The 27,100-nt window shown below is 48.2% G+C and overlaps 11 protein-coding genes and 3 non-coding genes across 14 annotated transcripts; 6 read left to right on the forward strand and 8 right to left on the reverse strand.

Moving 5' to 3' along the window:
- Window positions 1–72: 72 nt before the first annotated feature.
- On the reverse strand, window positions 73–472 carry YALI1_C26621g (uncharacterized protein; the record flags this gene model as incomplete). The annotated part of the gene is made up of 2 exons (XM_068282470.1): window positions 73–289; window positions 336–472. The coding sequence occupies 2 exons, from the start codon at window positions 470–472 to the stop codon at window positions 73–75; spliced, it is 354 nt and encodes a 117-aa protein (XP_068138571.1).
- A 169-nt stretch (window positions 473–641) lies between these two features.
- Window positions 642–1,070, reverse strand: YALI1_C26628g (uncharacterized protein; the record flags this gene model as incomplete). Its single annotated transcript, XM_502006.1, has 1 exon — window positions 642–1,070. One exon carries the CDS (start codon window positions 1,068–1,070, stop codon window positions 642–644), a length of 429 nt encoding a protein of 142 aa, XP_502006.1.
- Window positions 1,071–2,498: 1,428 nt separating this feature from the next.
- On the reverse strand, window positions 2,499–6,401 carry YALI1_C26682t (uncharacterized protein; the record flags this gene model as incomplete). The annotated part of the gene is made up of 1 exon (XM_068282471.1): window positions 2,499–6,401. The coding sequence occupies one exon, from the start codon at window positions 6,399–6,401 to the stop codon at window positions 2,499–2,501; it is 3,903 nt and encodes a 1,300-aa protein (XP_068138572.1).
- A 2-nt stretch (window positions 6,402–6,403) lies between these two features.
- Window positions 6,404–8,548, reverse strand: YALI1_C26703t (uncharacterized protein; the record flags this gene model as incomplete). The annotated part of the gene is made up of 1 exon (XM_068282472.1): window positions 6,404–8,548. One exon carries the CDS (start codon window positions 8,546–8,548, stop codon window positions 6,404–6,406), a length of 2,145 nt encoding a protein of 714 aa, XP_068138573.1.
- A 2,232-nt stretch (window positions 8,549–10,780) lies between these two features.
- YALI1_C26726g (uncharacterized protein) lies at window positions 10,781–11,503 on the forward strand (the record flags this gene model as incomplete). The annotated part of the gene is made up of 1 exon (XM_502009.3): window positions 10,781–11,503. The coding sequence occupies one exon, from the start codon at window positions 10,781–10,783 to the stop codon at window positions 11,501–11,503; it is 723 nt and encodes a 240-aa protein (XP_502009.3).
- A 61-nt stretch (window positions 11,504–11,564) lies between these two features.
- Window positions 11,565–12,767, reverse strand: YALI1_C26745g (uncharacterized protein; the record flags this gene model as incomplete). The annotated part of the gene is made up of 1 exon (XM_068282473.1): window positions 11,565–12,767. The coding sequence occupies one exon, from the start codon at window positions 12,765–12,767 to the stop codon at window positions 11,565–11,567; it is 1,203 nt and encodes a 400-aa protein (XP_068138574.1).
- A 1,147-nt stretch (window positions 12,768–13,914) lies between these two features.
- YALI1_C26764g (uncharacterized protein) lies at window positions 13,915–14,667 on the reverse strand (the record flags this gene model as incomplete). Its single annotated transcript, XM_502011.3, has 1 exon — window positions 13,915–14,667. One exon carries the CDS (start codon window positions 14,665–14,667, stop codon window positions 13,915–13,917), a length of 753 nt encoding a protein of 250 aa, XP_502011.1.
- Window positions 14,668–15,931: 1,264 nt separating this feature from the next.
- YALI1_C26777g (uncharacterized protein) lies at window positions 15,932–17,380 on the forward strand (the record flags this gene model as incomplete). Its single annotated transcript, XM_068282474.1, has 1 exon — window positions 15,932–17,380. The coding sequence occupies one exon, from the start codon at window positions 15,932–15,934 to the stop codon at window positions 17,378–17,380; it is 1,449 nt and encodes a 482-aa protein (XP_068138575.1).
- A 218-nt stretch (window positions 17,381–17,598) lies between these two features.
- Window positions 17,599–20,250, forward strand: YALI1_C26794g (uncharacterized protein; the record flags this gene model as incomplete). The annotated part of the gene is made up of 1 exon (XM_502013.3): window positions 17,599–20,250. The coding sequence occupies one exon, from the start codon at window positions 17,599–17,601 to the stop codon at window positions 20,248–20,250; it is 2,652 nt and encodes an 883-aa protein (XP_502013.3).
- Window positions 20,251–21,085: 835 nt separating this feature from the next.
- YALI1_C26837g (uncharacterized protein) lies at window positions 21,086–21,955 on the reverse strand (the record flags this gene model as incomplete). Its single annotated transcript, XM_502014.1, has 1 exon — window positions 21,086–21,955. One exon carries the CDS (start codon window positions 21,953–21,955, stop codon window positions 21,086–21,088), a length of 870 nt encoding a protein of 289 aa, XP_502014.1.
- A 973-nt stretch (window positions 21,956–22,928) lies between these two features.
- YALI1_C26847r lies at window positions 22,929–23,022 on the forward strand. The gene has a single exon. It is a non-coding gene; the product is annotated as a tRNA-Ile (tRNA).
- An 83-nt stretch (window positions 23,023–23,105) lies between these two features.
- On the forward strand, window positions 23,106–23,200 carry YALI1_C26849r. The gene has a single exon. It is a non-coding gene; the product is annotated as a tRNA-Phe (tRNA).
- Window positions 23,201–23,745: 545 nt separating this feature from the next.
- Window positions 23,746–23,864, reverse strand: YALI1_C26856r. Its single transcript, XR_002432106.3, has one exon. It is a non-coding gene; the product is annotated as a 5S ribosomal RNA (ribosomal RNA).
- A 1,654-nt stretch (window positions 23,865–25,518) lies between these two features.
- Window positions 25,519–26,124, forward strand: YALI1_C26873g (uncharacterized protein; the record flags this gene model as incomplete). The annotated part of the gene is made up of 1 exon (XM_502015.4): window positions 25,519–26,124. The coding sequence occupies one exon, from the start codon at window positions 25,519–25,521 to the stop codon at window positions 26,122–26,124; it is 606 nt and encodes a 201-aa protein (XP_502015.2).
- Between the last annotated feature and the right edge of the window lie 976 nt (window positions 26,125–27,100).

Below are 27,100 nucleotides of genomic sequence, written 5' to 3' on the forward strand. Positions count from 1 at the left end.
TTTTCGGGACTACTTGTATGGCGAGCGTGAGTGTTTAGAGCAGATCTGAATTTACCGATGAATGGATAATGCTTATATCTGTTTTGTTTTCGAAAATATGTCGAAAACGGGCGGTTTGAAGGCACGCTGAGATGCATCTAATTGGGCTAAACAGTACAGTACATACAGTACTGTATTTCGTCTTTTTGTTGGGATATTAGATAAGAAAAAGGGATGGTTAGCCGAACCAACTGATACAGCCAACAAGAAGTTCTTGTCGACAACAGATGTTTCACTCGGCTGTAATTCTCTGTTTGCCTAGCTCTTGTCTCTTCAGGAACAGCGACTAAGCGGACAAGCCAGAGAAAGCTCCTTCCTCATGACCATTTGAAAGCTCGTTCAGATTCAAAAGCAGAGCTCGAAATCCTGAAATTGGTCCTTTCTTGGTCATGCACACAGATATGCGAAGATGTAGTTCGTTAGACCCAGGCATGAGCGCCGATATTGAGGGCGAAAGTACCTCTTGACACCAAAACAGGGAGATCAATATACAACGGAGGTTGTCAAAAAGAGGAAGCCATCATCCAACTGTCCATTCTTGGCAATAACGACGGACTCTCCTCCATCCCATATGTCGACACAAGACCGTTTCAACGTAGCGGCTACATGAAAACATTCATCATGGAGTAACTAGTAAAGACCATCCACAGAATCTGAACGACGGCCCAACACATGGGGATCCATGTAGATATCGAACACAGCCCTGCGCGGTAAACCCCGGTCAAAATCAGACCGACAATGGAGCCACTGACCACAGCCTCGATTCCTCCAATGACAACATACACAGCAAAAATGGCCAGAGCGTCTCTCAGGTTCCGCTTGACCACTCCTGCCCACGTGGCGGCTATCATGTGAAACCCCATAAAAAATATCAGGGTCCAGATCACCGTGAACCGCCAAATGTCGTATGTGTAGTACAGATTTGCAATGTCGTAGTGGGGTTTTGTTGATCCCACGGGCCAGTAGAGCGATGGAAAGTCGGGAACCACGTATCCGATGGGAACGGTGAACCGTGGGATTTTGCTGGACATTCTGTCGACTTTTGGGCGCTTTCAAGTCTGCAGTGTTGTCATAAAGGGGCAACAATGAAATTTACAACGACGGAGATCGACGATCAGTTCGCCGATCGAAGTAGTTGTTGAACCTGATGGACTAAACCGAGCCGGAGATGGCAGATCGATGGTTAGTTTTGTGTTCGCACCGGCTGCTCTGGTGATACTCAGGATGCGGGAGATTTTCGGGTGTCCAATGTGTTGGTCAGGTCAATGCAATGGGCGAGTATCTAACTTGTCAAGTGTGTGGATGACTGTTGAAACTACCTCCTCGAACCGACCCCAAACTGACAGAATGATTCATAAGGAAAGTAGAAGGAGGTTGGTTCAATGGAGTGACACATTGCTGCGCCTGCCAAGGTTTCAGCATGTGATCCGATTTAGTTAGACTCTACTTGAAACTCTAACCTAGACATCGGGAGATTAATTGACGGAGGGGTTGGTAGCAGAGGGTGTGTGAGAGGCGATGGGGAGGAGATGTTTGTGAGTTTTTCGTGGTTTCCGCCCGATTTTGATTGTTTTGCACCAAATGTACAGCTTCACTTTTATAATTACCTTCTTCAGAGACTGCTACTGGTAGTAGGGTGTCAAATTTGGGACCCCTCAGTGTCAAGTTTAAGCGGCAACCTACAGTAGAGTGTGAGAGAGATTAACTGATGACATAACATACCGAATATAATACACCAGGACCATACGGAATTGAACGGAATTAAGAGCCGATGTAATACGACTTCAAGAAGGCGATAGATAGGCGTTTGGACGGGTGAAGAAGTTCTTATTATGTCAGCAGTACATACGGTGCAGTGTACCGGAGGGATCTACTTGAACAGGTATGACAAGCTCAGGGTATCGATTAGTATCGTCAAGTAGTAGTTATAGATAGCTACTTGTAGTTGTTAAAGAGCAAGAAACGACAACCCAGTGTTTTCCAGTTGAAGATGATTCTTCAAACAGTCTCGAGGGGCTGGAGAGCTCCCGGTTACCTTCTTTTTTTTTTTTTTCTGCATATACATTCATTTAATTATAACTTTGCCGTGAAAGAATAACCTTTGAAATGAATGTACGCTTACACGAATATTACTAATTAAACACGTTTAGTGTCATGGTCCAACTTGGCACGTACCTATTTCCAGTAAAAAAATCATAAAAAAACCTGGTTCAGTCCGTGTTGTATGTTGGTCCACATAGCTTCGCGTGTTTGTTCGTTCATCGGGAAAACGCCACTCCAGTCTCCAGTTCTCTAATCTCAATCCTTCCATTGCCCTCTTCATTTGCATTGCCTTTGAAAACTTCTCCTTGTGGTTCTTCTTCGTCATTGGTTTGGTTCTGCGTCCCCTGTGGTGACTACGCGCCCTGCTACGCTGTTCTCTCGGTGGCCTCGGCCGCCTTTTACGCTTGCTACTGTGTCTACTCTCGCTCATCGTGAAGTGCTGGCGGTTGTCCATCGTAGAAACACATCTGGGCTTCCTTCAGGAATTGAAGCAAACCCTGTTGGACATGTCCCAGGGTGGCGTCGTCCCCTGAGTACCGGAGGGATCTCTCCATCTTCCAGATCCCATAAGCCAATTCCCGCAGATATTTGCGTGTCTTGACTTGTTGATGTTTCCGGGGGGCGTCACTGTTCACATGCCCTGGGAAAGAGGGGAGTACTCCACATTTCGACTCGGTAAAGATCCAGTCCTTTAGAGAGTCCACTGACGGAATCTTCATCCTGGTCAACATGGAAAGAAGAACTTCGCACTTGCAGAAGATATGCTCGTGCAGATCCTGAATGATGGCCTTATCACAGAGCCCGCATCCTGGATTCTTCTTGGTGAAAACGTGGTCGTCAGGGTATCTCCATTTCACGAGCGGAAGTCGAGATATCCGCATGAGGTGAAGAACTTGTGCTTTGTTGGCGTCGGCGATGTAGTGTTTTCGAAGGTCATGCATTACCTCCTGCCAGACCATGTCGTCAGAGATGCCCCCGTAGTCGCTTCGTTGAGTCCACTTCTTCGGTCGTGCAAGTGTGTGTGGGAAGTTTGGCAAGTCGGGAGACGAGGTCTTGTGAAACATGAAGTTCTCTAGAGTAAGTGGTCCCATGCTCCACCGGAGGTGGTCGATTTCCGCTGTGGACACCATTCTGACCGGATGGTATCGTCTCGCGGCTGCGATGTCGACGTGTGCTTCCCGGAAAGATTCTGCTGCTCTCACGTTCACCTGGTTTCGTTCCCAGATTCTGTGATTAACTGTGTCTGTTGTAGAGGGCTCGTGATCTTCTCGAGGGTTGGCATGTTCCGCGGTGAGGGGCTTGTTGAGCTCGAAAGAAGCTCTGATTGCGTCTCGCATGGTGGGGGAGGCTGCGTAGCCCCAAGCTTGGCCTGTCGGAAAGCGGCAGTCGACGCGCTGGTGTGGCTTTTCCTGTGTGAGACTGTGAGTTCTGCTGTAGAACTGGAAGGTGCAGTCCCAAAGGGCCGGCGATGAGCCATGGAAGAACCTGTAAGCCCGAGCGGCCTTCAGGCACACCATGAAACGTCCCATGTCCCGCAGGTTCAGTCCTCCTCTGCCTACCGGAGTTTGGATGAAACCATTGCTGAAGGTTTTGCGTGTTTTGTCGGGTGATAATTTGTTGATCTTGTCGCACGCTAGTTCGTTCAGCTCTCGGATGAAGGTGTTGTCGATCTGGCTGACGTAGGGTCCAAGGAAATTCAGTTTCGAGAAGAAGTAGATGTTGATCATCCACGCCTTGCTGTAATAGGGGAGACCCCATAGTGAAAGGCGTCGCAGCGACTCCTTGAGGTCCTCCTTGATCTGAGCGTAGTGCGTGTCCAACCTTTCGCGATTTCCGAAGTGTACTCCGAGGTACCGGAAAATGTTGTCAGATGTCCGGAGCGTCGGGGCCTGTCGTGTGTTGTTGTCGGTTGGCCAGGTGGCGTCAATTGTTCGCTGCCATTCTGCGTCAATAAAGGTTAGTGGAACAAAACAATCGGGGGGGCCGATCTTCTGAAGCACCGTCTTTGACGGGTTTAGTGTGAGGCCTGAGACCCGTTGGAAGAGGCAGAGCACTCTACCAACCGTGGCCACGTCCTGGATGTTGTTGAGGAACACCGCTATGTCGTCCGCGAAAGCCGACACCTTCATGTGTCCAGCTGCCACTGCCTCCGGGTGAGTAGGGGGTTGTGGCGGCCTGTGCCCAGTGGTGTGGTGGTGGGATAGTGGCAGGCCTGGGGCCAGTCCAAACATCTCTCGGTCCAGACGACGCACAAGTGCGTCTACTGCGATGATGAAGAGGGTTGGAGAGAGAGGGCATCCTTGTCTCACTCCGATCTTGATGCGGACTGGGCGAGATAGGACACCTCTGATGTTGATTCTCGTTACTGCGTTCTGTTGTACAGCTAGGATACGGTTGATCATCAGTTCCGAGACACCCACATTTCGAAGCGTCTTTATCACCCAACTCTGGCTGATAGTGTCGTAGGCTTTCCGGAAGTCCAGTGATCCTACGACCCAACCCATGTTCAGCTGGGAGTAGGCGTTGCAAAAATGATCCATGGTGTCGAGATTGTTAGTGATGTGTCGACCCGGTACGAAACCGTTTTGGGCGCCGTGAATGCTGTCCGGAAGAATGTTCTGGATGGCTTTGTTAATGAGCTGTGTGTAGATCTTCACCTCTGTGTTGATCAAAGAAATAGGCCTGTAGTTGGAGATGTCGGCCTGATCTCCCGACTTGTACAGTAGTTTGATGATAGCGGTGTTGCGTTCGGTGCTGATGGGCGAGTCGGCTCCAGCTTCGTTGTAGACGTCCGTCATCAAGTCCCCCAGCTCATCCCAGCAGTCGCGGTAGAACCTGTACGGGATGCCGTCTGGCCCTGGCGCGCTGTTGTGCGTAGACGCCTTGATGGTATCGAAGATCTCCTCCTTGGTAAAAGACGAGTCCAGGCTTGGGTTAGCTGTATTCACCCTCCGGGTTTCTTCGGGGAAGAGGTCTAAAAAGGCGCTGTCGTCGGTGTCGTTGATATCGGCAGCTCTGTCGAAGATGTTGTCAAAGTATCGAGCTGAGATGTCGCAGAGAGAGGAGGTGTCGGTCTTCACTCGGCCTTGGTGGTTCCGTAGGGAGTGGATCTCCATCTGTTGCTTGGATTGTTCGACCCGAGCATGGAGCATCGGGTATGGCTCGTTAGCTGGGTAGGCTTGCCAGTCTGAGGCTGTTGCCATGAGGGCCTCGCGGCGTCTGTTGTCTGGGTGGTTGGAATCTCGAAGTGCGCGGTTTTTGGCTTCCTGTTGGATGGTGACCTTAATGTTTTCTTTCAGGCATTGCAGCTTCAGGCTGGGCTTCAAAGGACCATATCGCTTCAGAATGGATTTGACGTGGAACTTGAGCCAAGCAATGTACTCTGTATCAAAAACCCACCAGGGCATCCTCCAGGTGCCTGGGCCTCTGTCTTGTCGCTGGGTGAGGTTGCCAAAGTTAAAGACGAATTGGACCGCGTGGTGAGAGGACTTCGTGATGTTGTGACCCTGCTTGTTGGTTACCAGTTGTGTGGATTTGATCCACTGTGAGAGTGTCGAAGAGATGTGCAGCTGATCCAGGCGCCTGCCAGCTCCGCGGCTGTTGTTGGTGTGAGTGTAGAGGCCTTTTCTGTGTTTGCTGATTAGAGTGTAGGTGTCTAGTAAGTCCCAGTTAGCTAAGAAGTCCTTAAGGTGAGTCGTCACTTTTTCGCCAATCCTGCCGTCGTTGGAGGCGACCGCGTTCCAATCGCCTGCCGCTATCAGGGGGTATTGGCAGGGATGGAGGCGTAGATAGTCGTCTAGTGACTGGTAGAACTGCCGGTTAGTGAAGGGGGAGGCTCCCTGCTCGTTTGGTGCGTATACGTTGATCAGCGATAGGTGTCTGTCGGTGCCTTTGATGTGCACGTCGGCCAAACACAGTCTGTTGTCTAGGGCTGGGAAGTATTCAAAAACTGTTGTAAAGTTTGTGATGGTGACGTTGTCGGAATAGACTAGCCCCACGCCGACGCTTCTATTAGAAACACCAGCTGTGGAGCCGAGGAGGGTGTAGTGTCTGCCCCCCGGGTAGGGCGAGTTTGAAATGATTTGTTGAGCGGTTTGTAGGGAGGAGTCCACCCAGTTCGTCTCTTGAAGAAGGACGAGATCGGGGTAGTGAGTAGTTCGAATAATGTTTACAATGGTGTCGGGTAATCGGTTAAGCGCTTCCGCCATCTTAAAACCGCCGATGTTAGCCGTGATGACTTTAACATTCGGAGATTTCATTTTGGCCTGGGTGCTCTTACATGGGGCTTTAGAAGGGGTGGTAGTAGAGGTGAAAGACATGCTTACTGGTTCTGCCCCGGTCGGAGCATTGTGTCCACCTCATGGAGAGTGGTCACCCTAGGGGGGTTCGGGGGACTGTTCGGGGGTTCTACAATCTCGTCTACCGAGCTGAGTGTCGCACCGTCGTGGAAAACTTTGAAGTGGCATGTAGACAGGAATGTCGGGCACCTCCCGTCAATGAACTTTGCTACCTCCTGAGAAGGCAGCCAGCAGAGTCTGTTCTCCGACCTGTCCGGGTTCAGGATTTGCACCGGAACCTCGCTCGAGGCGGTCTGGAAGACCGCAATGTGCTTCTTGCCGAGCGTGGTGTGAGAGGGCTCGCCAGAGAAACTGGAGGTGGTGTGCCCTCCTCGGGGTCGGCCCTCGTGGATACTTCCGGGGGGGGGTTGTGTTTGGTTGGTCGTGTTGGGACTGGTGTGGTCGTGGGGAAGGCCGTTGTTGGTGGCCTCGGTGTTAAGCGGGGTAGCGGGGGGAAGAAACTGGGTGACATCAGGGGCTACTTCAGGGTGAGCAAGTGCGTCAGGCTGGGTGTCAAAGCCGTTCATGGATACGTCAGCCTGTTCCGTTTCCTGGTCGTCGGGAACTGTGTCTTCCTCGGAGGCGGGGATGTTGATGGGTAGATTCTGAGTTCCATGCTGCTGGTTCGTAGAGGGCAGCTGGTTAGTTTGCTCGGTCTCTTCGGGTGTGTCCTCTCCGGTTTTGTCGCTCAAGACTTCAAAGTTGTAGTAAGATCGGAGGGGCTTCTGACCGGTGGGTTGGGGGGACGTGTCTCGAGTCCGTCTATGTCTAGGGGACTTAGTGCCGACGGTCTCCCACTGGTGAGTAGCAGGCGTGTGGTGGAACTTGCGAGTTTGGACCGGGGGCTCCACGGTGGATGGGGCATGGATGGAAGCAAGGGCTTTACCTCTCTGTGGGAGGGTACCCTGGTGAGCGCGGGTGCGGAAGATCTTGGGAGTGACCATGTCTTTCTCGGGGCAGGCCTCCCGGATGTGCTTAGTGCTCTTGCACTTAACACAGATGTTATCGCCGTTGGCGAAGTGCATCTTGATCAACTTTGAGCCGGTAAGCCTAGCCTTGGTGGGATCCAGGTTGACGAAGAAGTCGGGGATGGTCTGGGGCAGGGTGGAGCCTAGGAGAGCACGAACTGCGATCACAGGACCCGAGATGTTCTGATGGTTGGCAGAGGTCATCAGAAGGGTGCCACTCAAGAGGGAGGAACCTGGAATGGCCTGATCAATGTCTACGTCGAACTGGTTGAGAATAGCGTTGAGGTGGATCTTGAAAGCATCCTCCGTCTGACGCTCCATCTTCATGTACGAGGGTAGGTTGAAGTAGTAAAGTACTCTTCGTCCAGCAGGGTTAGCCGAGCCCTTCCTCATGATGCGATAATCTTGAGTATTGGCCTCAACAATGAGACTAACTGTCTCCAGAATGACAGCCATTCGTTGTTCGTGGGGGTCAGTGAGGGCGTCCGACGTCAGGTAGTGCCAACCATTTCCCACTTGGTAGCAGTCTTCAGGGTCCTGTTCTAAGTTAATCTGGTCGATCAGGTGGGGGACGATGTCTAGGTTGTGCCTGGACAGGTCAAACTCCGCCAGACCAACCTGACCCTTGATCTCGTCGAACTTTTCGATGACGCCCTCGAGGACACTGATGGTGTCCTTCTCGTCGACTTCAGCGGCGTTATCGAGGTGCTCGAGGAACATGGAGATAGGAAGATTCCAATCAGGGGTGGCGGAGCGGTCAAGAGCTCTTCGGAAGAAGTTTTCCTTGCTGGCTACATAGGACACGTTGAAACGGCCGGAGGTATGCCTACCATTCGGCGCCGCAAGGGGCTCCGAAATTCGCTCCTTGTTGAGGTTGAATTTGAGTGTGGAGGGGTTCGATGTCAGGAGAGCCTTGACTTCGGCCTTGCTCTTCCAGGCGTTGAGGGTGATATTGTTGTCGTTTTTTTTGTCGTTTTTGTCGTTTTTGTCGTTTTTTTTGTTGTTTTCATCGTTTTTGTCGTTTTTTTGGATTTTTTCAATGTCGGTTTGGTTGGGGGTTTCGGTTGAGGTGGCTCCATCACCTCGCGATAAATCAGGAGGTGGGGGGTTCGGAGCGCCCAAGGAGTTACCCGCCGAAGCTTGGGCTTGCGCTGTTTCCATGGTGAACGTTTTTTCTGGTCGCGCTCGATTAATAGCTCTTGATGAACGAACAAACACGCGAAGCTATGTGGACCAACATACAACACGGACTGAACCAGGTTTTTTTATGATTTTATTACCATGTTAGAGCTGAACTGGAAAAGTTACCTAAGGATTCATCACACTTGAGAATTTGTTTAAGTAGTATAATTGAACTCCAGTTGGTTTGAAGGAGAGAAGCATTGTTTAGATATTGATATAGGATAAAATAGAAGAAGACACATTAAGAGAATATATACGGGAGACAGCTGGGGAGAGTTGAATGGCCTTTTTTCAGGACTTTATGTATTGTTGTTGGCGTAATTGGCTGACGATTCAGTGACTGAAAAAAACAGATGTTATTTTTTTTGGCTATTTGGGAATCTTTGTTAGTTGATAACTATGACAGCAATATATAGAGTCATGAGAAGTGGAAAATTCAATTTATAGAACATTTAGCTGACGATTGAGAGAATTGTAGTGGTTCTTGTTGTGGAGCTAAGGGTGGGATTATTAGTTCAGTTACTTGGATTTAAAATTAAATAGTTGAGATTTTAGTTGATGAATAAAAGTTGGTAAAAGTCGTTGAGTCTTTACTGCAAGTGGGTCCAATTCTTCCAAGGACGTTTTATTAAAGTATGGATTGTACTAAGTAGTTTCGAAGTTATCTCCCGCTTTGACCGGACCCCAAATGCCTCCTTCTAGATGACCTGTCTGCCCTTTGCTGTTCAAATGGTGACTAGTGAATGGACGGATAATCTGACTGATTAATTGTTAAATTGGCGAGGTTCATCAGCTGAATTGGAATGATCAATCTCGGGAAATTGAGACATCTATATATATTTATATCTATATATATACAAGTGTTATTGATAATTTAACCTCTGTCATTGTTTGAGAAGGTAAGTCATTTATTGCAAAAAGTTCAGGTTCGGCAATAATATATTTAGTTGGGATTCTCAGCATTAGTTTGAATTTCATGACCCAACTTGTTAGAAAGTTGGTTCCAAAACCTGCGACAGATTCCTTTTTTTCGACATCATACCGTCAGCTTTCCACCCATCAAGGATATACTCTCCAGGGGACCAACAAAAGACCCCCACAGACTCGCAATTCGCCGTCCCTGTCACGTGATAACATTGTTATTCAGCATCCGGTTAGTGATGACAATATATTTGGCGTTCAGGTTTCCCAAAAAGGAAGTCTAAAATGGAAAAGGTTGTGGCTATTTTGGGACAGGAGGGCTGGCGGGTCACGTAAGAGAGGGGCGGCGGGTAGGAGGGAGGGGGAGCTTATCACGTGGTCTCTCATTAACGCGCCGGTCCTGTATTTTCCGTGACGGCCCCGTGTTTTTCTGCCGATTCCGCTCCATCACGTGATCGGAGGTTTTCGCAGACACTGCCCGATCATGTGAGATAGGTTGGGATGTGCGTCTGACATGCGTGCTAAAACGATAAGCCTCCCAGCAAGGGTGAATGCAAGGAAAGTCCCACTACCAAGGCATCTACGGAAGAGCGAGTTGCTAGAGAAGGAGTACGATACGGTCTAACGACAGTGTTACGAGCACCAAATACTTGAGGCAGCGAAACCCATCGACAGACGACCCAAACACAGGCAACCTTTCCGTGTTCTCCACACATTCGGCACACTATATATCGTCATAGGTTTGGTCTCATTTCCTTTGGCGCCAGTGTTGAAATCGACTACAAGTAGTTGGATTGACACGACTGAGGAGCGTTTCTGAGCAAGTTGGTATCGGCAGAATCCTTGCAGTAACAACCTGGTGGCTCTCAACACAACGACTGGATACCGAATCTGTATTTCTTACAGAACAGTGAGTAGCTACTGTATCTATCACTGATAATGTGATATTGAAGTGGAAACATGGTGTATCACATCATGTTATTAAATCTCAAGTTCTCTCGGAAACATGTCAATTCCGCTAACACAGACGAAGCTGACAAGCCATCCCCACACACATATCCCACTCGTTTACTTCAGTGAGTACCCTACTGTACGGCCTTTACACAGCCACACCCTTGTGCCGCGGCTTTCAGACTGGGATCTAACACAGGAACAGGCAAAACACAACTATCACCGCGCACAGACAACTGACAACAGCACGGCCTCCTAACCTAAGACGACCAACCAAAAACACCATCTACTAACATATATTTCACCCCACCATCACCATCTAATACCATTTACACAATCATGCTTCTACAGCTACCCCCAGAACTTCTAATTCTGTGCCTGGTGCACATTTCCGACCAGGACCTCGTCTCACTGTCACACACATGCAAGACCCTGTACTTTTTATCTCACGACCGAAATCTGTCCCATCTCAGATTCATGGTCGTTCTGGAAACTATGCACTGGCGCCTGATTCCCATCAACAGCAATATTTCCGACCGTCACGAAATCGCTCTGACGCTTGTCCAACGGCACGTGATTCCCAAAGCCCACCACATGTTTCTGAGTCCGCATCCCGTTCAGGGTGCGCTAAATTTCCGCAGTTTGCTCAGTACCAGTTTCAGAAAGGCCCTACTCAGCCGAGAGCTCAAGAACCAGCTCCCACGTGACCATCTCATCAAAACAGGCATCATGAAACCAGGTGACAAGGTTAGTGCAAAGGTTCATCGACTCCAGTTCAACAGAGTGGTTTCAGTCATCAACGAGTTCTTCAAGCACTCTTTCAAACGTCCGTCATTCCACACTGCCTGGAAGAAGGGTTTGTTGCGGTACTACGACGATGAGCTCAACTTTGAAAGTGTCGGAGTAGAATTGCTGGCTAAAATGTTTGAAGGATGTCAGATTGGCAAAGACGAGGAGCCAGAGCCCAATTACTTCAAGGTAGCTAGGAATCCACCAGCTAGGGCCAAGGTACTCAAGCTGAAAAGATACTACGAGGAGCTAGACAGGACTGTCTGTGTTTAGTGGAAGTACTGACATACAAAATATGATATTAATTACATTTCTATTATGACAATGCTCTGGTTCAATTACTGACTGGCCATTTGTAGAACCCAGGGCTATTCATATCGTCACGTGCGAAAAATGGAGCCATCTGATAAGAATGATCTTCTAGACTCTGTTTAAACGTTTCTCCACAGTACGACACACCTGTGAGTAGGTCCCCGATCCAGGAGAGCTTCTGATAAGGGAGCACAAAATATCTATCTAGGCCACTAGTTTTGTTTCCCCGAACGTGTGTCGACATTTGGGGATTCATTTTACTGCAACGAATGGCTGGGAAATTGGAGTTCACGGCAAGAACAAAATCTCCTTCGGCGTCAGTGGCTTCCAAATCAATCCACAATCTCAACCAGAGACCTGATTGTACCATAGCGTAAAAGAATCCGTTATAGATCATGCCGAAACTGACGGTGGTGTGGTAGTAGTAGGAGTCTCCGAGTTCCAGGTACATCTTGGGTCCGATGCGTGTGGCTACATCTTGCCATTCTAGAGAGTCCAAAGATGACGCTGGGACAGCTGACGAAGGGACATGATACACTTGAACACATAGAGGCGTATTAATCCCTATGTGTGCATCTTCATGGAAACGGTATGACATAAAGAAGGCACCTGCACCGTTGGGCAGCAGAGTCACCTGGATGAAATCCCACAGGAACTCTTTGTTGGATACCACCCAGGTTCCGTCTTCGTCTTGAGTACATAGACTCTTGTTTGCAATTTGATGTTCGGACATGTCGTGTGTGTCTGCAAAGTGTAGAAAGACGTCGTTCTCTTCTAGAAAAGTGACAGAGATGGAGGGGTCTGAGTGACGAACTTTTGTTTCCCTCGGAGACTTCTCTGGGATCACATCGGTTCCGTAGAGTATGCGTGGTTTGATCAAACTCTTCTCTTTGACTGGTTCTTTGAACCGGCTATCTTCTGGCACACGGATCTGTTCTCTGACAGCCCCTTCTTTGATGGCACTCCATCCACGAAAGGAGTTTTTCGTCGCACGAGTTCGTGAAACTATAGCCAATGCACATCTGGTCCACGTTGTCAGACCGGTTCCGGACTCGTTGAGAGTAAACCAAGGTACCCGTTCAAGCACCAGTGGTTGTGCAAGGCTAACATCCAGGTCGCACCAGGTGGACCAAGTTGCTCGATTCGTCTGGCTGAGAGCCACAGCGGTTTCGAGATTGCAGAAACAGTAAATCCGAGCTAGAATCTCAACAGGGAGGGTGTCCATGGTGATGAGGAGGTGTCAGAGAGTACCAATTAGAGAGTCATCTCACATGCATGCATCATGTGTTAAGCCGCGTTTCATTCGTTTCAGGAGAAAATCTGAAAAAGAGGCCCTAGAAGCAAGAGTCGTCAGAACGTTGGATTACAAAGAGAGAGGGACTCGTAATCTGATTGTCAAGCTCATTCAACGTAGGAGTGAAACTGATGACTAAGATGAATTGTCTTCCGTACTGTACAACACATATCGTACGTACAGTGAGTGTACATGCTGTAGCATTTTAAACACACTATTTATTGTTCAAGCTTATCAAGAAGCATCCCCACGAAACAGAATAAGACTCCCAGCTGCACCTCTCTTCAAACAGTACAGTGCTGTAATCAACTAATCCAACTCGTTCTCAACTAAATCACCCCTCAACGAATCAACTGCAACTGCTGTTATCGAGAGTGGATACGACAGATGAATCCGGGATGGAATTTGACATTAACCGGAAACAGGTCTGTTTAAATTGATACGGTACTCATTGATTCCTGACCACTAAATCCAAAGATATCCCGATTCCGGATACCGCCACTCATACCAGTGTCCACAAGTTCAATTAGACCCTCTTACATCAATTGAAACTTATCGCAAGCACTTGACCTACTAAAACCTATACCCCACAACGGTTGACTCGACCATCCACCCTTGACCACCGCTTCGACCATGTCTTACCAAACATCCCCATGGTATAGACTGCCCAGAAAGTCTTGCTGAAACAACAGTCATATCACTGGAAATGTATCGGCCGATTATGCCAATCATCTGAAACCGATACCGGTGGTAAACCACTCCCATTGCCGGACCTACACACGAACACAGGTCGAGGAAGAGAACACCAGGGATCAGAGGCCACGAAAACCATCTCCGTATGATTTCTTACGTCCCTCATACCTTCCTCCTTCAATTCCTCACCCCCTTATCGGTCGGATCTAAGCTTACATAATCAACATAACCAGATCGACGGATCAATCAAAAGCCATCGCTCTATCCAACTCAATTAACCTCCCCTACACCCCCGTAAACTCCGCCAATATCCATCATACGTCAATTACAATATATACATGCTTCCGTGGGTTTACGTGTCTTCACGTGCCTTCACATGTCATGTCTACTCGTCATCCTCCTCCTTGCCCAGACCGCTGTCCTTGAGCAGCTGGTCAATCTGGTCGGGTTGCCAGATTCGATGCACGACGTGGTCCTTGGCGTCCTTGCTAACGGTGGCAAACTCGAGCTTCTCGCTGGTCAGATTAGTGTTGTCCATGGTCTTGGACAGAATCTTGACGGCGAGCTCGCATGCCTCGGCCAGCGTCATGTCGTCCTTGTAATCCTGTCTCAGTAGGGTCTGTGCACTGGCCTTGTTGGCGCCCATGGAAGTAGCCTTCCAGCCGGAATAGTTACCCGAGGGGTTGGACTGGTAGAGCTGGAACTGTCGGATGTCGTCGTAGCCGGCGTAGATGAACGACACACCAAAGGGACGTAGACCTCCATGCTGGGTGTATCCCTGCTTGACGTTGCACACGTGCTTGACGAGCTGCTCGCAAGGGATCTCCTCGTTGTATGTTCGCAAGTAATCCTGGGCGGACTTTCGGGCGTTTTGAACAAGAATGCCTGCATCTGAGTTGAGACCGGCGACCGCACACACCATGGATTCGTTCAGAGTGTACATCTTTTCGGCCGAGGTGTCCTGCTCCAGCAGCTTGGAGGTGACCTTTCGCTCGGCGGCCAGCACAATGCCATCCTTGGCCAGAATGCCAATGGCTGTGCCTGCGTGTGAGATGGCTTCCTGCGCATACTCGACCTGGTACAATCGTCCCTCTGGCGAAAAGATTGTCGTTCTACTGTCGTATCTTCGGGATCCCATTGTCGTGTCTTTTTGTGTGTGAGTAGAGCTGTCTGTGATGTGCTGTGCTGTGCTGTGATCAGTGGCGAAACTTTGTTGTCGCGGTTGGGAGGACTGGTGGGTGGTTTAGTTGGGAATTGTGAGTGTGGTTGAAGAAGAGTCTATTTGTTGGGAGTTTACAAGGGTTCCGAAAAGTGCGACAAGTAGCTCTTATATAATTACTGCAGCCTCCGCGCAACACGGAAACGGAAACGGAAACAGGCGTCCAGGAATCATGTCATTTAATGTCATTTAATGGTGTGATCGGAGATAACGTTGTTATTGCCGGGAGAGAAGAGGGCCATAATCGGGGTAGTAATACACGAATTGAGGCCGGAGAAGTTGCACACCCACAAACAGACACCCACAAGTTCTGCAGCTACTTATTTAAACCCACCCGCCATGGTTACTTTTTACACCAAACAACTCTCATGGAATCGAAGTTCGCCACCTCGGCTAAGAGATCAAAGTCAATTGATATGCTGCGAAATATCGATATGCAAAGATAATCCGGAGCAGCATGCTCACGTGAGAATATAAAAAAAGAAGTGAGCCACCGTGGAGAGGTTTGGAGGCAACATGACAAGACCTTTTTCAATTCCTCACTCGCTCCTTCTACTGTAACCTCAAATTAGTCGCTATTATCTCTCAAAATTTCTGCCTGACTGGTCTTATTGGAAATCAGACTCGAAGGGCAGCACTCGATCCGGTTCGAAAAAAACAACCAAATCACGTGATAAAAGTCAAAAGGAGGGAATTCAATGCGTACTGTATGTACGGAAGAATACTCTGACTCAACTTTGAGCTCAATTTGCCCCAGGCGTACAACTACATGGACTCTGATGACATAAGCAGAACCTTCATTCTGTACATTACAGCATACACCATAAACATCATCTAGAGAGACCAAAATGTATATTTTACTGGCATTGACAGATAGAATGCAAACCATACTATACTGTTTATATGTTTGGATTGCCCATGTTGGCATTAGTGGAGATCTGGGTGCCTACAGTTTGTCTGAGACACTGTGTTTCCCAAGTCCAAAGCTCTAAATCTGTTGGAGAGTCAGTCTGGAATATTTACCTTTGCATTACTAATACCATTGGATTACAAAGTTCATGGGTACTTTTCCTTCCCCTCTTGTTTTCCTTCACCTCTTGTTTTCCACATCTTGAATACTTCTCTATCATTCTCCACCATTATCGCACCATCAACCATACATGCGCCCAACCATGCATGATAAATGCATGCCAAAACACCATACAAAATTCCATCCTCATCACTAACCATCACAGCATCGAGCGCCATGAGCAAGCGCCAGAATGACTCCAATCTGCCGAAAAAAGGCCCACATCGACCTCACAAACGACACAAGCCCGGCGAGTCACGTGACAGACCGCGATTCAAGATCCCACTCATTGAAAATTGGCTGCTGATTTTCTTGCGGTCTGGAAAGCACTTCTTTTACAACAAGGAGACGAAACAATCGGCGTGGGAGGCACCGGACCACGTGGATGACTTTCTCTACAATAATGTAGATCAGAATTTGGTTCTTGTGCTTCTAGCGCGTGCCAGAGGATTACGGAAGAAGGATGATGTTTACTGGCGTGTTGGAGAGGATACTCTCTACCAGCGACTGAGGCTTTCTGGGGTCGACAATGCAATGTCGAAAGTTGTTTCCGCCAAGATTGAGACACCGTCCCAAACTTCCCAACTGGAAACTTCAACTGTGGAGAGTGCCGAAGGTGCAGCAGAGTCAGCATCTGTTGGTATGGAGGCACATGAATCGGATTCAGAGGAGTTTTCTTCATCGGACGAATCTGAAGGAGAAAACAACGGTATTGATTTCTCTGCTCTTCTGAGTGAGGATGAGGAGGGAATGGAAATCAATGGGGATGTGGGACCTTCGGAAGGTGCCAAAACCACTTTCAAGGAGTTGCTGAACGCTTACAATGTCAATCCATTTTCTACTTGGGACAAGGAGTTGGATAAACTGGTTGATGACGACCGGTATGAGGTCTTGGAGACTCGATTGGATAGAGAGAATGTGTTCAACGAGTGGGCCAAGGATGTGATTCGGCAGAGGAAGGAGGCCAAGGAGGCCGAGGCCGGCGGTGAAGATGAGCTTGAAGTTGACATTTCTGCAGCCGAGGAGTTTGTGATGCTTCTGAAGGACACATTCAGAAAGGGCAAGTTTTACGTGGAGTATCGGCGAAAGAACAAGGGAGATGAGCGGTTCAAGGCGATTGATATCACCGACAAAGAGCGAGAGTCTGTCTACCGAGCATACTCCAAGGTAGCTCCCACAAAAAAAAAGGAGCGGGTTACTGCTTTTAAGAAGCTTCTGGAGGACAACAAGGCGTTGATCAATGCGGAGACAAACCTCGGAAACCTGCACACCACCATTTCCAATGACATAGCATGCATGGTGCTTGACATTGAAGAGCGAGCTGAGATTCTGGACGAGTTTGTGTCCAAGCTTACCAGAGGTCAGATTGAGTCGGTGGAAGAGGCCAAGAAGAAGCGACAGGAGAGATTGCTATACGAAAAGAGCAAGGCTGCGCATATCGAACGGAAGAAGGCAGAATGGGGCATTGAAAAGGGCAAGAAGAGGCTGGACAAGCAAAATAGGGATCTGGATAGAGAGGTCCAGAAGCTCGGTATGGGAGGGCTCAAGAGCCAGTTGAAATAGTATTTATAGTAGAACATGGAACCTATTGACGGTGCTTCGTATACGTATAAGTTAACACAAACAGTATTACTTGTACCAATTTTTATTTCAGTTAATTGCGACACTACCCAAAATCGAACTTCTCTCCACGGCAGTTGGGAAACTCTCGTCCACTTCATTCATGCACGGCGGGGTGCACCTCTTATTTTCATCATCACCCACCCTTGGATACATACCAAATGCCGCCTAAACTGTCCTTTCTGGACATGCCTGCGCCGGCCGGGTACGTTCCCGGTCTTGGACGAGGCGCCACAGGATTTTCTACGCGTGCTGATCTCGGTTCAGCCCACCGAGCGACAGATACCGATATCCCAGATGATCCTGAGCGGTTCAGAGACCCTGATGATGCCGGTATTTTGGGCAGAGAGAGCGCGGATGCCGACGACGAACTCGCCGACGAAATTTACGCCCAGATCGATGCTCGAATGGAGGAACGAAACAAGAAACGGCGCGAAATCAGAGAGGAGAAGGAGCGCCAGGAGGAAGAGAAACAGGCCACAATTGGAGGGATGTTTGCGGACGCGAAACGGGCGCTGTCAGAGGTGAGTCACGACGAGTGGCTGAATCTGCCTGAGAGTGGTGACCAGACTCGAAAGAACAAACGAGCTAGAATCGAAGCGAGGGAAGGGCTTAGAAGCTACAACATGAGTGATTCAGTACTGGAAGGACTGAGAGGACGAGCGGAGATTGGCGCTCATGTGACTGAAACAGACGATGGAAGCGTTACTCATATCAAGGCGATCTCAGATGCTCGTGACAAGATTTTGGATCTCAAGCTGAGTGGAAGAGAAACATCTACCAGCATTGATCCGAGTGGATACCTCACATCTCTGAACTCGGAGAACTCGCAGTCAACTTCAGAGCTGGCAGATATAAAAAAGATGACACCGTTTGTTGAATCGCTCATTCGAAGTAACCCCAAAAACGCTGCTGGATGGATTGCAGGTGTGAGATTAGCAGAGCTCAAAAAGAAGCCTTCTCAGGCAATTCAACTTGCTGCTCAAGGATGTGAGAACTGTCCCACTAACGAGGATGTCTGGCTGGAAAGTATTCGAGTCAATGATATGGTGAATGCTCGTATCATTGCTGCACAAGCTGTCAAACGTCTCCCCGAATCGGTGCGTATCTGGGAGGCTGCAGCTGACTTGGAAACTACTGAGGAGGCCAAGAAACGAGTACTTCGAAAAGCTCTCACATCCGTACCGCAATCTGTGCAGCTGTGGAAGCAACTGGTCAACTTGGAGGACGAGGAACATGCCAGATTGCTTCTTAGACAAGCTGTGGTGAGTGTTCCTCTCAGCGTGGACCTGTGGCTGGCTTTGGCTCGTTTGGAGGACCACAAGGCTGCTGAAAAGGTGCTCAATCGCGCCAGAAAGGCTGTTAGAACTGCTCCTGAAATATGGATTGCAGCAGCTCGTCTGAGAGAACAGGTCAATGGAGCACAAAAGGAGGTGGACAAAATCATGAAGAAGGGGGTTTCGGAGCTGGAGTATCATGGACGAGTGCTGTCCCGTGAAGAGTGGCTCACTCAAGCTCATATATGTGAGAAAGAGGATGCTCCGTTGGCATGCGGAGCTATCATTCGCGCTACTGTGGCCCAGGGAATTGATAAGGAGCCAGAACATGTTCAGATTGACACATTATTGGAAAGTTCACGCGATCTTAGCTACCCCGTTACTAGCAGATCGGTCTTGGAATTGGCAACTGAAATGTTCCCTTTTTCCGAAAAGATTTGGCTCACCTGGACTGCCCTGGAGAGGCGTCTCAACAGTGGCGATCAGCTGTGGAGTGTTCTCGAGAAGGCAGTGACCAGCTGCAAAAAGTCTACTCAACTCTGGCTCTACTATATTCGGGAAAAGTGGCACCATGGCAAGTTCAAGGAGTCACGTGAGATTGTGTCACGTGCTTTTGAGGAGGTTGGCCATGCGCAGGAGATTTGGCTGGAGGCAGTCCAACTGGAACTTGAAGTCGGGCAGCCAGACAGAGCTAGAGATCTGCTAGAGAAGGCACGTGACGTTGGTGTCGCACGCGAGACATTATGGGTCCGGGCTGTTCGTCTAGAGCGAGAGCTTGGAAAAGCACCTGCCGCCATTTCTTTGGCTGAGAAGGCTTTGGAGGAGTTTGTTGAATGCGATGGATTGTGGATTGAGCTCGGCAAGGCTAAAACCGAATCATCAGGTGTGCCGGAAGCACGTGATACGTACATCCAGGGCACCAAGAACTGTCCCAAATCTGTGGCCCTGTGGATCTTGCTTGCTGCTGCTGAAGAATCCCGTGGTGTTCAAATCCGAGCTCGGTCTGTGCTTGAACAGGCTGCTCTGATCAACCCTTACAATGAAGAGCTCTGGCTGGCGCGTGTTAGACTGGAATTGCGAGCTGGAAATATTGCGCAGGTTAAGGTCCTCCTCTCTCGAGCTTTGCAGGAGTGTCCCCAAAGTGGACGTCTCATAGTGGAGAGCATTGGACTCGAACCTCGGTCTCACCGAAAGTCCAAACTTGTCGAGGCAGTCAGCAAGAATGAGAACGACGGCTATATTCTCGTGCTCCTGGCCAAATCTCTCTGGTTGCGTAACCAGTTCGACAAGGCATCCAAGTGGCTTACCACGGCTCTGGAGATGGATTCTAACAATGGAGATGTCTGGCTATGGGCCTACAAGTTCTTCTCTGAGCGTGGAGAAGGCGTGGATGAGGTGATTGAGGGTTTCAAACAAGCCGAGCCAACCGAAGGAGAAGTTTGGAGTAGTCTCAAAGATGATATTGGCAACTTTGGTAAGACAGAAGTGGATCTTCTGAAGGAGGGAAGTTCCAAGCTTGACCTTGGAAGTAAGTAACAAAGGCTATGGTAAGGTCACAAGTAGTCATTATTGCATCATAAAACGAATCTTTATTGTGAACATCTCGATTGTATGCTTCTGGGTGTGTCATCTAGATTCGGTGTTTACCGGGTGGACTGAGGGCATATTGTGGAACAATTCTACATTATTTCAATGGGATTTGAACCCTGAATCTAGTCAAATACACCAAATAACGACGATCAATCGAGTTCTTGTTGACTCAAGTGAGTGTTCCACTGTACGCTACATACTGTACTGATAGCTCGTAGTGGTATGAAAGTTCAAGGTCTAGATGGTACAAGTAGGTGTATCATCTTCCACGAGAGCCTAGGTGGTCAGAAGAGTCTCTGCCGTCTCAATGGATACCGCATATCAGACTCAGCAGAAAGCTCCACCTGTGGTAATGACGTCTTAGAGCTCAAACTATGGCGAAAGATTCTTCAGAAGAGATATTGGACCCCGCAGCGGGTGTGAAGAAAATGGTCGACAAAGAGAGTCGACGAATCCTTAGAAACTACAACAGAAGAATACTGATCTACTTGACGTCATCTCTGAATCAATAGTAGACTCTTGCGCAGCGGGGGTGTCAACCGAGGTCCATCGGGTAACAGCATCATAGCGACTCCATTTTCTGTACTGAATCACATGAAACCCACACAGCCCATGCCCACATCTATCATCAACTATATATACATGTTATTCCAAGGTGACGGTGATCTGACCAACTCAGTCACTTGTCACCGGCATCAGGCTTAGCCCGCTGAACGATTGCAACATGCCAATCAATTCAACAATCCATCTGATCCGTAGGCTTGTCAAATTGCCTCCTCAATTACATTCGAGCGAGCAACGAACAAGATGCCAAATGTCTTCGGATGTCGCAAAAGTCCACGTCGTGGGTATCCTCGACCTCTCCCCATCGCTCGACCTGGAACTTGGTTTCCAGACCCACCAGCTCGGCCACCTGGGTGGGGGTGAGCTTGCCCGAAATCAAAAAGGCTCCACAAATAAAGGACTTAGAGGTCAGGGTGGCTCGCTCCAGAGCAGCCAGCTGCCACGGGCTCAGGGTGTAGGCCCACTGTTTCACGGCCTCCTTGTCCTCGGCAGTCTGCCGGTTGCCAAGCAGCCCCTTGTCCGAGTCCATGGACTTGAGGGTCACGCCCCAGAACTTCTCGGCGTCGGCAATTACAGGTCGGAAGTCGTTTTCCTGAGCAGCTCGCAGACGGCCCTGGTAGCTGTCGGAGGGCTCGAAGATGAGGAGAGCGTCGGTGTCAATATAAGGCATAATATCCTTGATGGCGGCGTCTCGCACAGCGGGAGACTTGGAAATGTCAATTGCTCGCGACACCAGCGACGTCAGCGGCACAGAGTGGTTTTTGAGCTTGAGAGAGGGCAGAACCTGCCACTCGTGCATGAGTAGGTGGGCGAGCGGCTTCTTGGTAGCAGGAAGAATCAGATCGTGCTGTCCCATGGTTCGCAGAGACTTGCCCCCGAGAGTCACGGTGATGTTGCCGTTTTCGAGGTCCTTGACAGCCAGCTCTTCCCAGAACCGCTTCAGTCCCTTGACCTGGATCGGAGACACCTTCTCCTTCTTGTCGGGCTGAACCACTCGAGCCAGGCCGCTCATCAGAGGGCCGGCGTTTTCCAGAGACAGGTTGGAGGCGTGCCGAACGGCTTGCTTGGAGATATGTCGCGCCAGCATTTTTTGTAGGCTGTCGTGTATGTGAGAGTGGATGTGTAAGGCGACAGGGTTAGTTTTCGGCCCAAAGTTTATTATGGAAGTAGAAGTGGCAGAAGTTGGTTAGAGGGTCAACTAAATGATAATGATGAGAATTTGGAGAGGATGCTAATCATTGTATGAGTTGCGGAGAATTCTACCCATGAAAATGAGACCAAATTGCTATTAAAAAGACACAAGGAGAAACACAAATAAAGAGCAAGTTTTTCGGGGTGTATTTCAACATCGATTGTCTATCTATTTCCGTAACTTCACTTCAATGCGAGTATCTGAAGAATTTTGCGTGGAGAGAGGATGTGAAAGTAGACTGAAGTCTCAACTATATTCCAAGTATTAAAAGTACAAATATGTAAATAAATAAATAAGCCTAAAAAAACAACAAATACTGCTGATAGGCTCACTCTACATAACTTCTTCATTCAACCAATTGATATCAACCCCAACCAGCATTACATGTATTGAGGAACAGGCAGACAATATCAAGGACGAAAATTCCACTCGTGAAATGCGATACCATTTACAATACCAGGCAGCATAAGAACCCAACCACATACAACGCCGTTTTGATTGAATGATATCGTCTATACGGTCCAGTCTCTCCGGGCTAAACATCATTACATGCTCATGAAGTTATTTGGAGTTGATAGAAGGCATTTCAATACTATCCAGACTCGTTCCTCTCTTCTACACGCTCAACTCGAGCCTTCACCAACGAGAAGGGAGTTGAAAGATCCGGGGTTCTCTACATGTCCATTCTGGTCCTACCCAGGTCCTCCTACCCAAGCTGGTAGGAAACAAAACATAAATGTGTTGGGGAAGACAGAAAAAGTCCATGAAGAGCAAACAAAGGCCTTACACGCCCAAGATCATTAAATTCGGCGGTTTGAATAGTCAAACCTCGTCTTTACTAACTATTCAGCACCGCTGAAAAACAATCGGTCCCTTGGCCCAGTTGGTTAAGGCGTCGTGCTAATAAGAAATAGCAATGCTTTGCAACGCGAAGATCAGCAGTTCGATCCTGCTAGGGACCAGTTATTTTTGGGAACCATCTTTCCAGTCACGTGATGCTCCCCACGTCTGTAGACCTCATTTCCATGCCCCGGAAACATCGCCGGCGGATTTAGCTCAGTTGGGAGAGCGCCAGACTGAAGTCATAATCGGTCTCTACAAGTAATCTGGAGGTCCTGTGTTCAATCCACAGAATTCGCAGTGTTCAGAATGTTCTCGTGAACATTCTTCCTTTTTCACCCGTACTTCTAGGGTGTTTTTTATCACAATTTGTGAATGGACCACCGGCACCATCTTCCAAACCGGAACAACGAGCAAAGCAGGTACCGTAGGGTCCTTGTGAGAGGGGATATACTCTTTCTGAATGTCTTATTCATATATATTACATGAACAAAGTTGTATTACGAACTGCTCGTTCTCTATACAGCACCCCAATGGGATTTGAACATTTCCCTCTGCATAGCTGAGGTCTTGGTCGGGGATTGTAATGTTGTGAGAAATGTGTTTCTAAGAGATAATGGAGGAGTTATACGGTATAAAAAGATGAATTTCTACAATCCTCTTGTGTTAAATAGATTGTAAATGCTCTTTTTCTTGCAGCTATCTCTCAACTGTCAAAATCCAGAATGGGTGAAAAACATACTCTGATTATCTGTTGAAAAGCTTAGAACGGAGCCCTCCGTTACAAGCAGGAATGGGAAAGCTGTCACCGTGAACAAAATAACCCCAAAAACAATTTCAAAGAGAATTGCAGCACCCAGGATTCTCGTATGGTCTCCCACTACAATACTAACTGGGCTCTCTGGTGCTTGACTATGGCTGATCGGACGGGAAGCCGTATTTTCACCAGGATATGGCCGCAACTGGACTCCACGAGGATGATGCGTCTCTTGCAAAAAATATATATGTCACGTGACCTAGAATGAAAAAAAAGTCACTGTCATGGATCATTAAACCACTTGGAAGAACCGAATGAACATGGTGGTCATGTCGTCAATGCAGCAATCGTCTACTTGTAGAATGTTCAACGGTGCCTAGGTCGATTAGTTTACCAGGAATAGTCGAGAAAAGCTGTGTACAGTATGAACTATCACCCGTTATTCTAGGCGTTATCCAACTACAGTATGTACAGTATGTACTCATTTACCATGTGGTAAGTCGACTTGAAGCAACACCAAGCTATCAGTTTCTATCTTTGGTGATTCAAATAACATGCTCAGTTCAAATGAAAATGAAAGAAAAAAAAGTTTCCCGATCAGATTTTCGGAGAATCGGATTTTTGAGTTGAAGAATCGAGTTTTAGGAGAATCCGGTTTTTGAAGAATCAAATTTTGGAGAATCGAAATTTTGAACTTTTTTTCTTGATTTTTTTTGTTCTTGATTTTTTTTTTTCTTGATTTTTTTCTTCCTTGTGACCAAAGGGTAATAGGACTCTAGTCCACTTCTCTTCAAAACCATTTTTTAATCCAGAGCGCCTACTTTTTCTCGAAGCACCACTCGGACAATGACTACAGTAATCTCCACCCACTTCAGGGTGTCTATGGACTGTCTATGGACCCTTGTTTTGCCCATGTGCCTTGACATAATAATCTGTTTTTCCCAATCCGGAAAAAACATAAGCATATGTAACGATAAGGGAGTCAGGGAGATGAGAGAGGGTGGATGGGATGTGTTTGAACAGGTTCAGTTGAATAGGAGGAATTCCATTCATTTGTACCATCTCCATTCGATTCTTGAAGCCCATGAACAAGTCGTACTGCAACATTCCCACAATTGAGGCGTGAACAAGAACCTCGTAGGGCCATATAAACAGCGCTACTACCATCTTAAACTGGTCTAAAAGCGCACTAAACTCAAGTAGGACCCCTTCTTATGCTAAGGAAATTAAGTCTTTGTCAATAGGGGTATCGTGCTATTGTTCCTGAGTGCCTGAGTGCCTGCGTGAATGAGTTGGGCGTATACTGAGCTGTATCCTGGAGTAGGATGGGTAAGGGACCAAAGTTGTACTTTGAGAGATCAAACATCAGCAGAAGACGAAAAGGTTTATATATAGCGACACTTGTCCCTTCATCGATCTCCCCGCCTGGGTTGACAAGGCTACCATGACTTCCGCATCTGGTGAAGGACCCTGCAAGGACCCACGTTGTAAATACAGGAGGCGTTAATTTTAGCCAGCTGATACGGAGATTTGGGTGATATTGAGAGAAGAGGAGAAGAGAACACTGCTGTAAATTCGATTTCCAAGTCTGTACGTTTTTCAACAGACAATATCAACCCACCCTGAATCTTTCGTAGGGCCCCCTCGCATCATCTTAAGTTAACATCTCCGATGCGTGTCTATCACCAGCGCAAATCTCCACCAAATGCTGTCAGATACGGTTTCGTTCATGCTTCGGCAAGGTATGGTATCCTCCGAGCTAGCCACAAACGTCTCGCTGGGGTCTGTAACTCGTGGAGATATATAACCGGGGCTCTCGTCCTCAGGTTGAGCAGATACAATACAGTACAAGCAAGTGGCAATGCGCTTTTTGGTCACGGCTGAACAGGCCAACACGGTTCTGGTCAAGAAAGGAGAGACGGTTCGTCGTTTGGAAACATCTCTCAACGTCAAGCTGAGTCTGTCGTCGTTCAAGGGCCAGTCGGATCGAGTTCTCTACATCACAGGAACCGCTGAAAACAGTAGCAGGGCAATAGGAGCTCTGGTACGGATTTGGAGTGACGATACAACACCATTTGCAGTTCGAATGCTCATTCCAGAGCCACTGATGATCAAAGTGGTCGGGTTTCGAGGAACATCCCTTCAAAGACTTCACATGAAAAGTGGAGCCAAACTGGAGGCCCAAAAAAGACGCCTGCCTGGCTCGACTGATAGATTGCTGGTCGCTACAGGCGTGGCAGACACTTTGCATCGAGCTGTGTACTTCACTGCCCTGATATTCGAAGACTACAAGTTTCTACTTCATCGAAAATACCCATCTTTGAGAAACTACGTGCCTGCTGGTAAGGTCGTGGAAGAGAAGCCCTTTCGGCAAATGATGGTGCTAGTCTGCGATTCGGACTACCTGGAGAGGCTGAAGAAAGGCGAGCTGAAGGTGGACGTTAACAAGTTGCAGGTAGTTGGTTAGTTCTACGAGCATATCAAGAGTCATAGTTATAAATTAGTCATTGAGTGTCCCGTTGGCAGTAGTAGCAGTGCAGTGTACCGACATAGGTGCAATTGGCGATATTGCAACCCTAGAGCGATTTAAGAGCTACGGGAGGTTTTAGAGGATTCTGATACGACAATAGGTCTGAAAGTCACATGTCTCCCTGCCAGTTCACGTGTTTCTAGCGCTTATGACCAACCAGTGTAGCTCGTCCATGTGCTTCGGACAAAACCACAAGAACGACGCATTCCACAGTCTCAATGTCATTGTTTGGTTTTTTCGTTACAAACGTGAGTAGAGAAAGATCGTGCAGCGTTACTGTCATCTTTTCTTACGTTCACTCTTCTAGAGTCCATCTCTCTATCTTACATTAGTCCGAACCTCCACCACGACTACTCGTCATAGAGAACAGAAATAAGAGTTGAATTCGGCACAATAGCGGGCTCGATCACAACATAACCAGCTCTATGGCTTCCATCGTCCAGTTACTCGGCCTGGCTCATCTTGCTCAGTGTTTGCATTTTTCAACCAATCATTCTGATTATTAATCCATGGGTTCCCTGTGTTGAACAATGACCCTGGAAGCGGATCAACATACCGAAGTGGGGGTGGCGAGATGGAGGGGTACAAGAACAGTACATACTGCACCACCTTAGTGGAGAAATACCCCGGACGACCGAGGGCGAGTTACTAAGCGCATCACGTGACCAGAACTGGGCCATGATTCAGGTGACACACACCCATTTTCGACGCGCTAGTTTCTCATAGGTGTCAATGTAACGGTTACAATGGTTAATAGAAAAAAAGGTGGGGGCTTCCCTTTTAAGCCTGTGGGGTAATGAAGGCTAATTTGAGTGTGAAAAATGGCTGTCGGGTGTAACACGAAATCTCCGAAATGGCGTTTCGAAACATCCGAGAGGTGAAAGACAAAAGTTTTCGAAAATGGTGAGTGATT

Source organism: Yarrowia lipolytica, chromosome 1C, assembly GCF_001761485.1.
Source record: "Yarrowia lipolytica chromosome 1C, complete sequence".
Lineage (NCBI taxonomy): Eukaryota > Fungi > Ascomycota > Dipodascomycetes > Dipodascales > Yarrowia > Yarrowia lipolytica.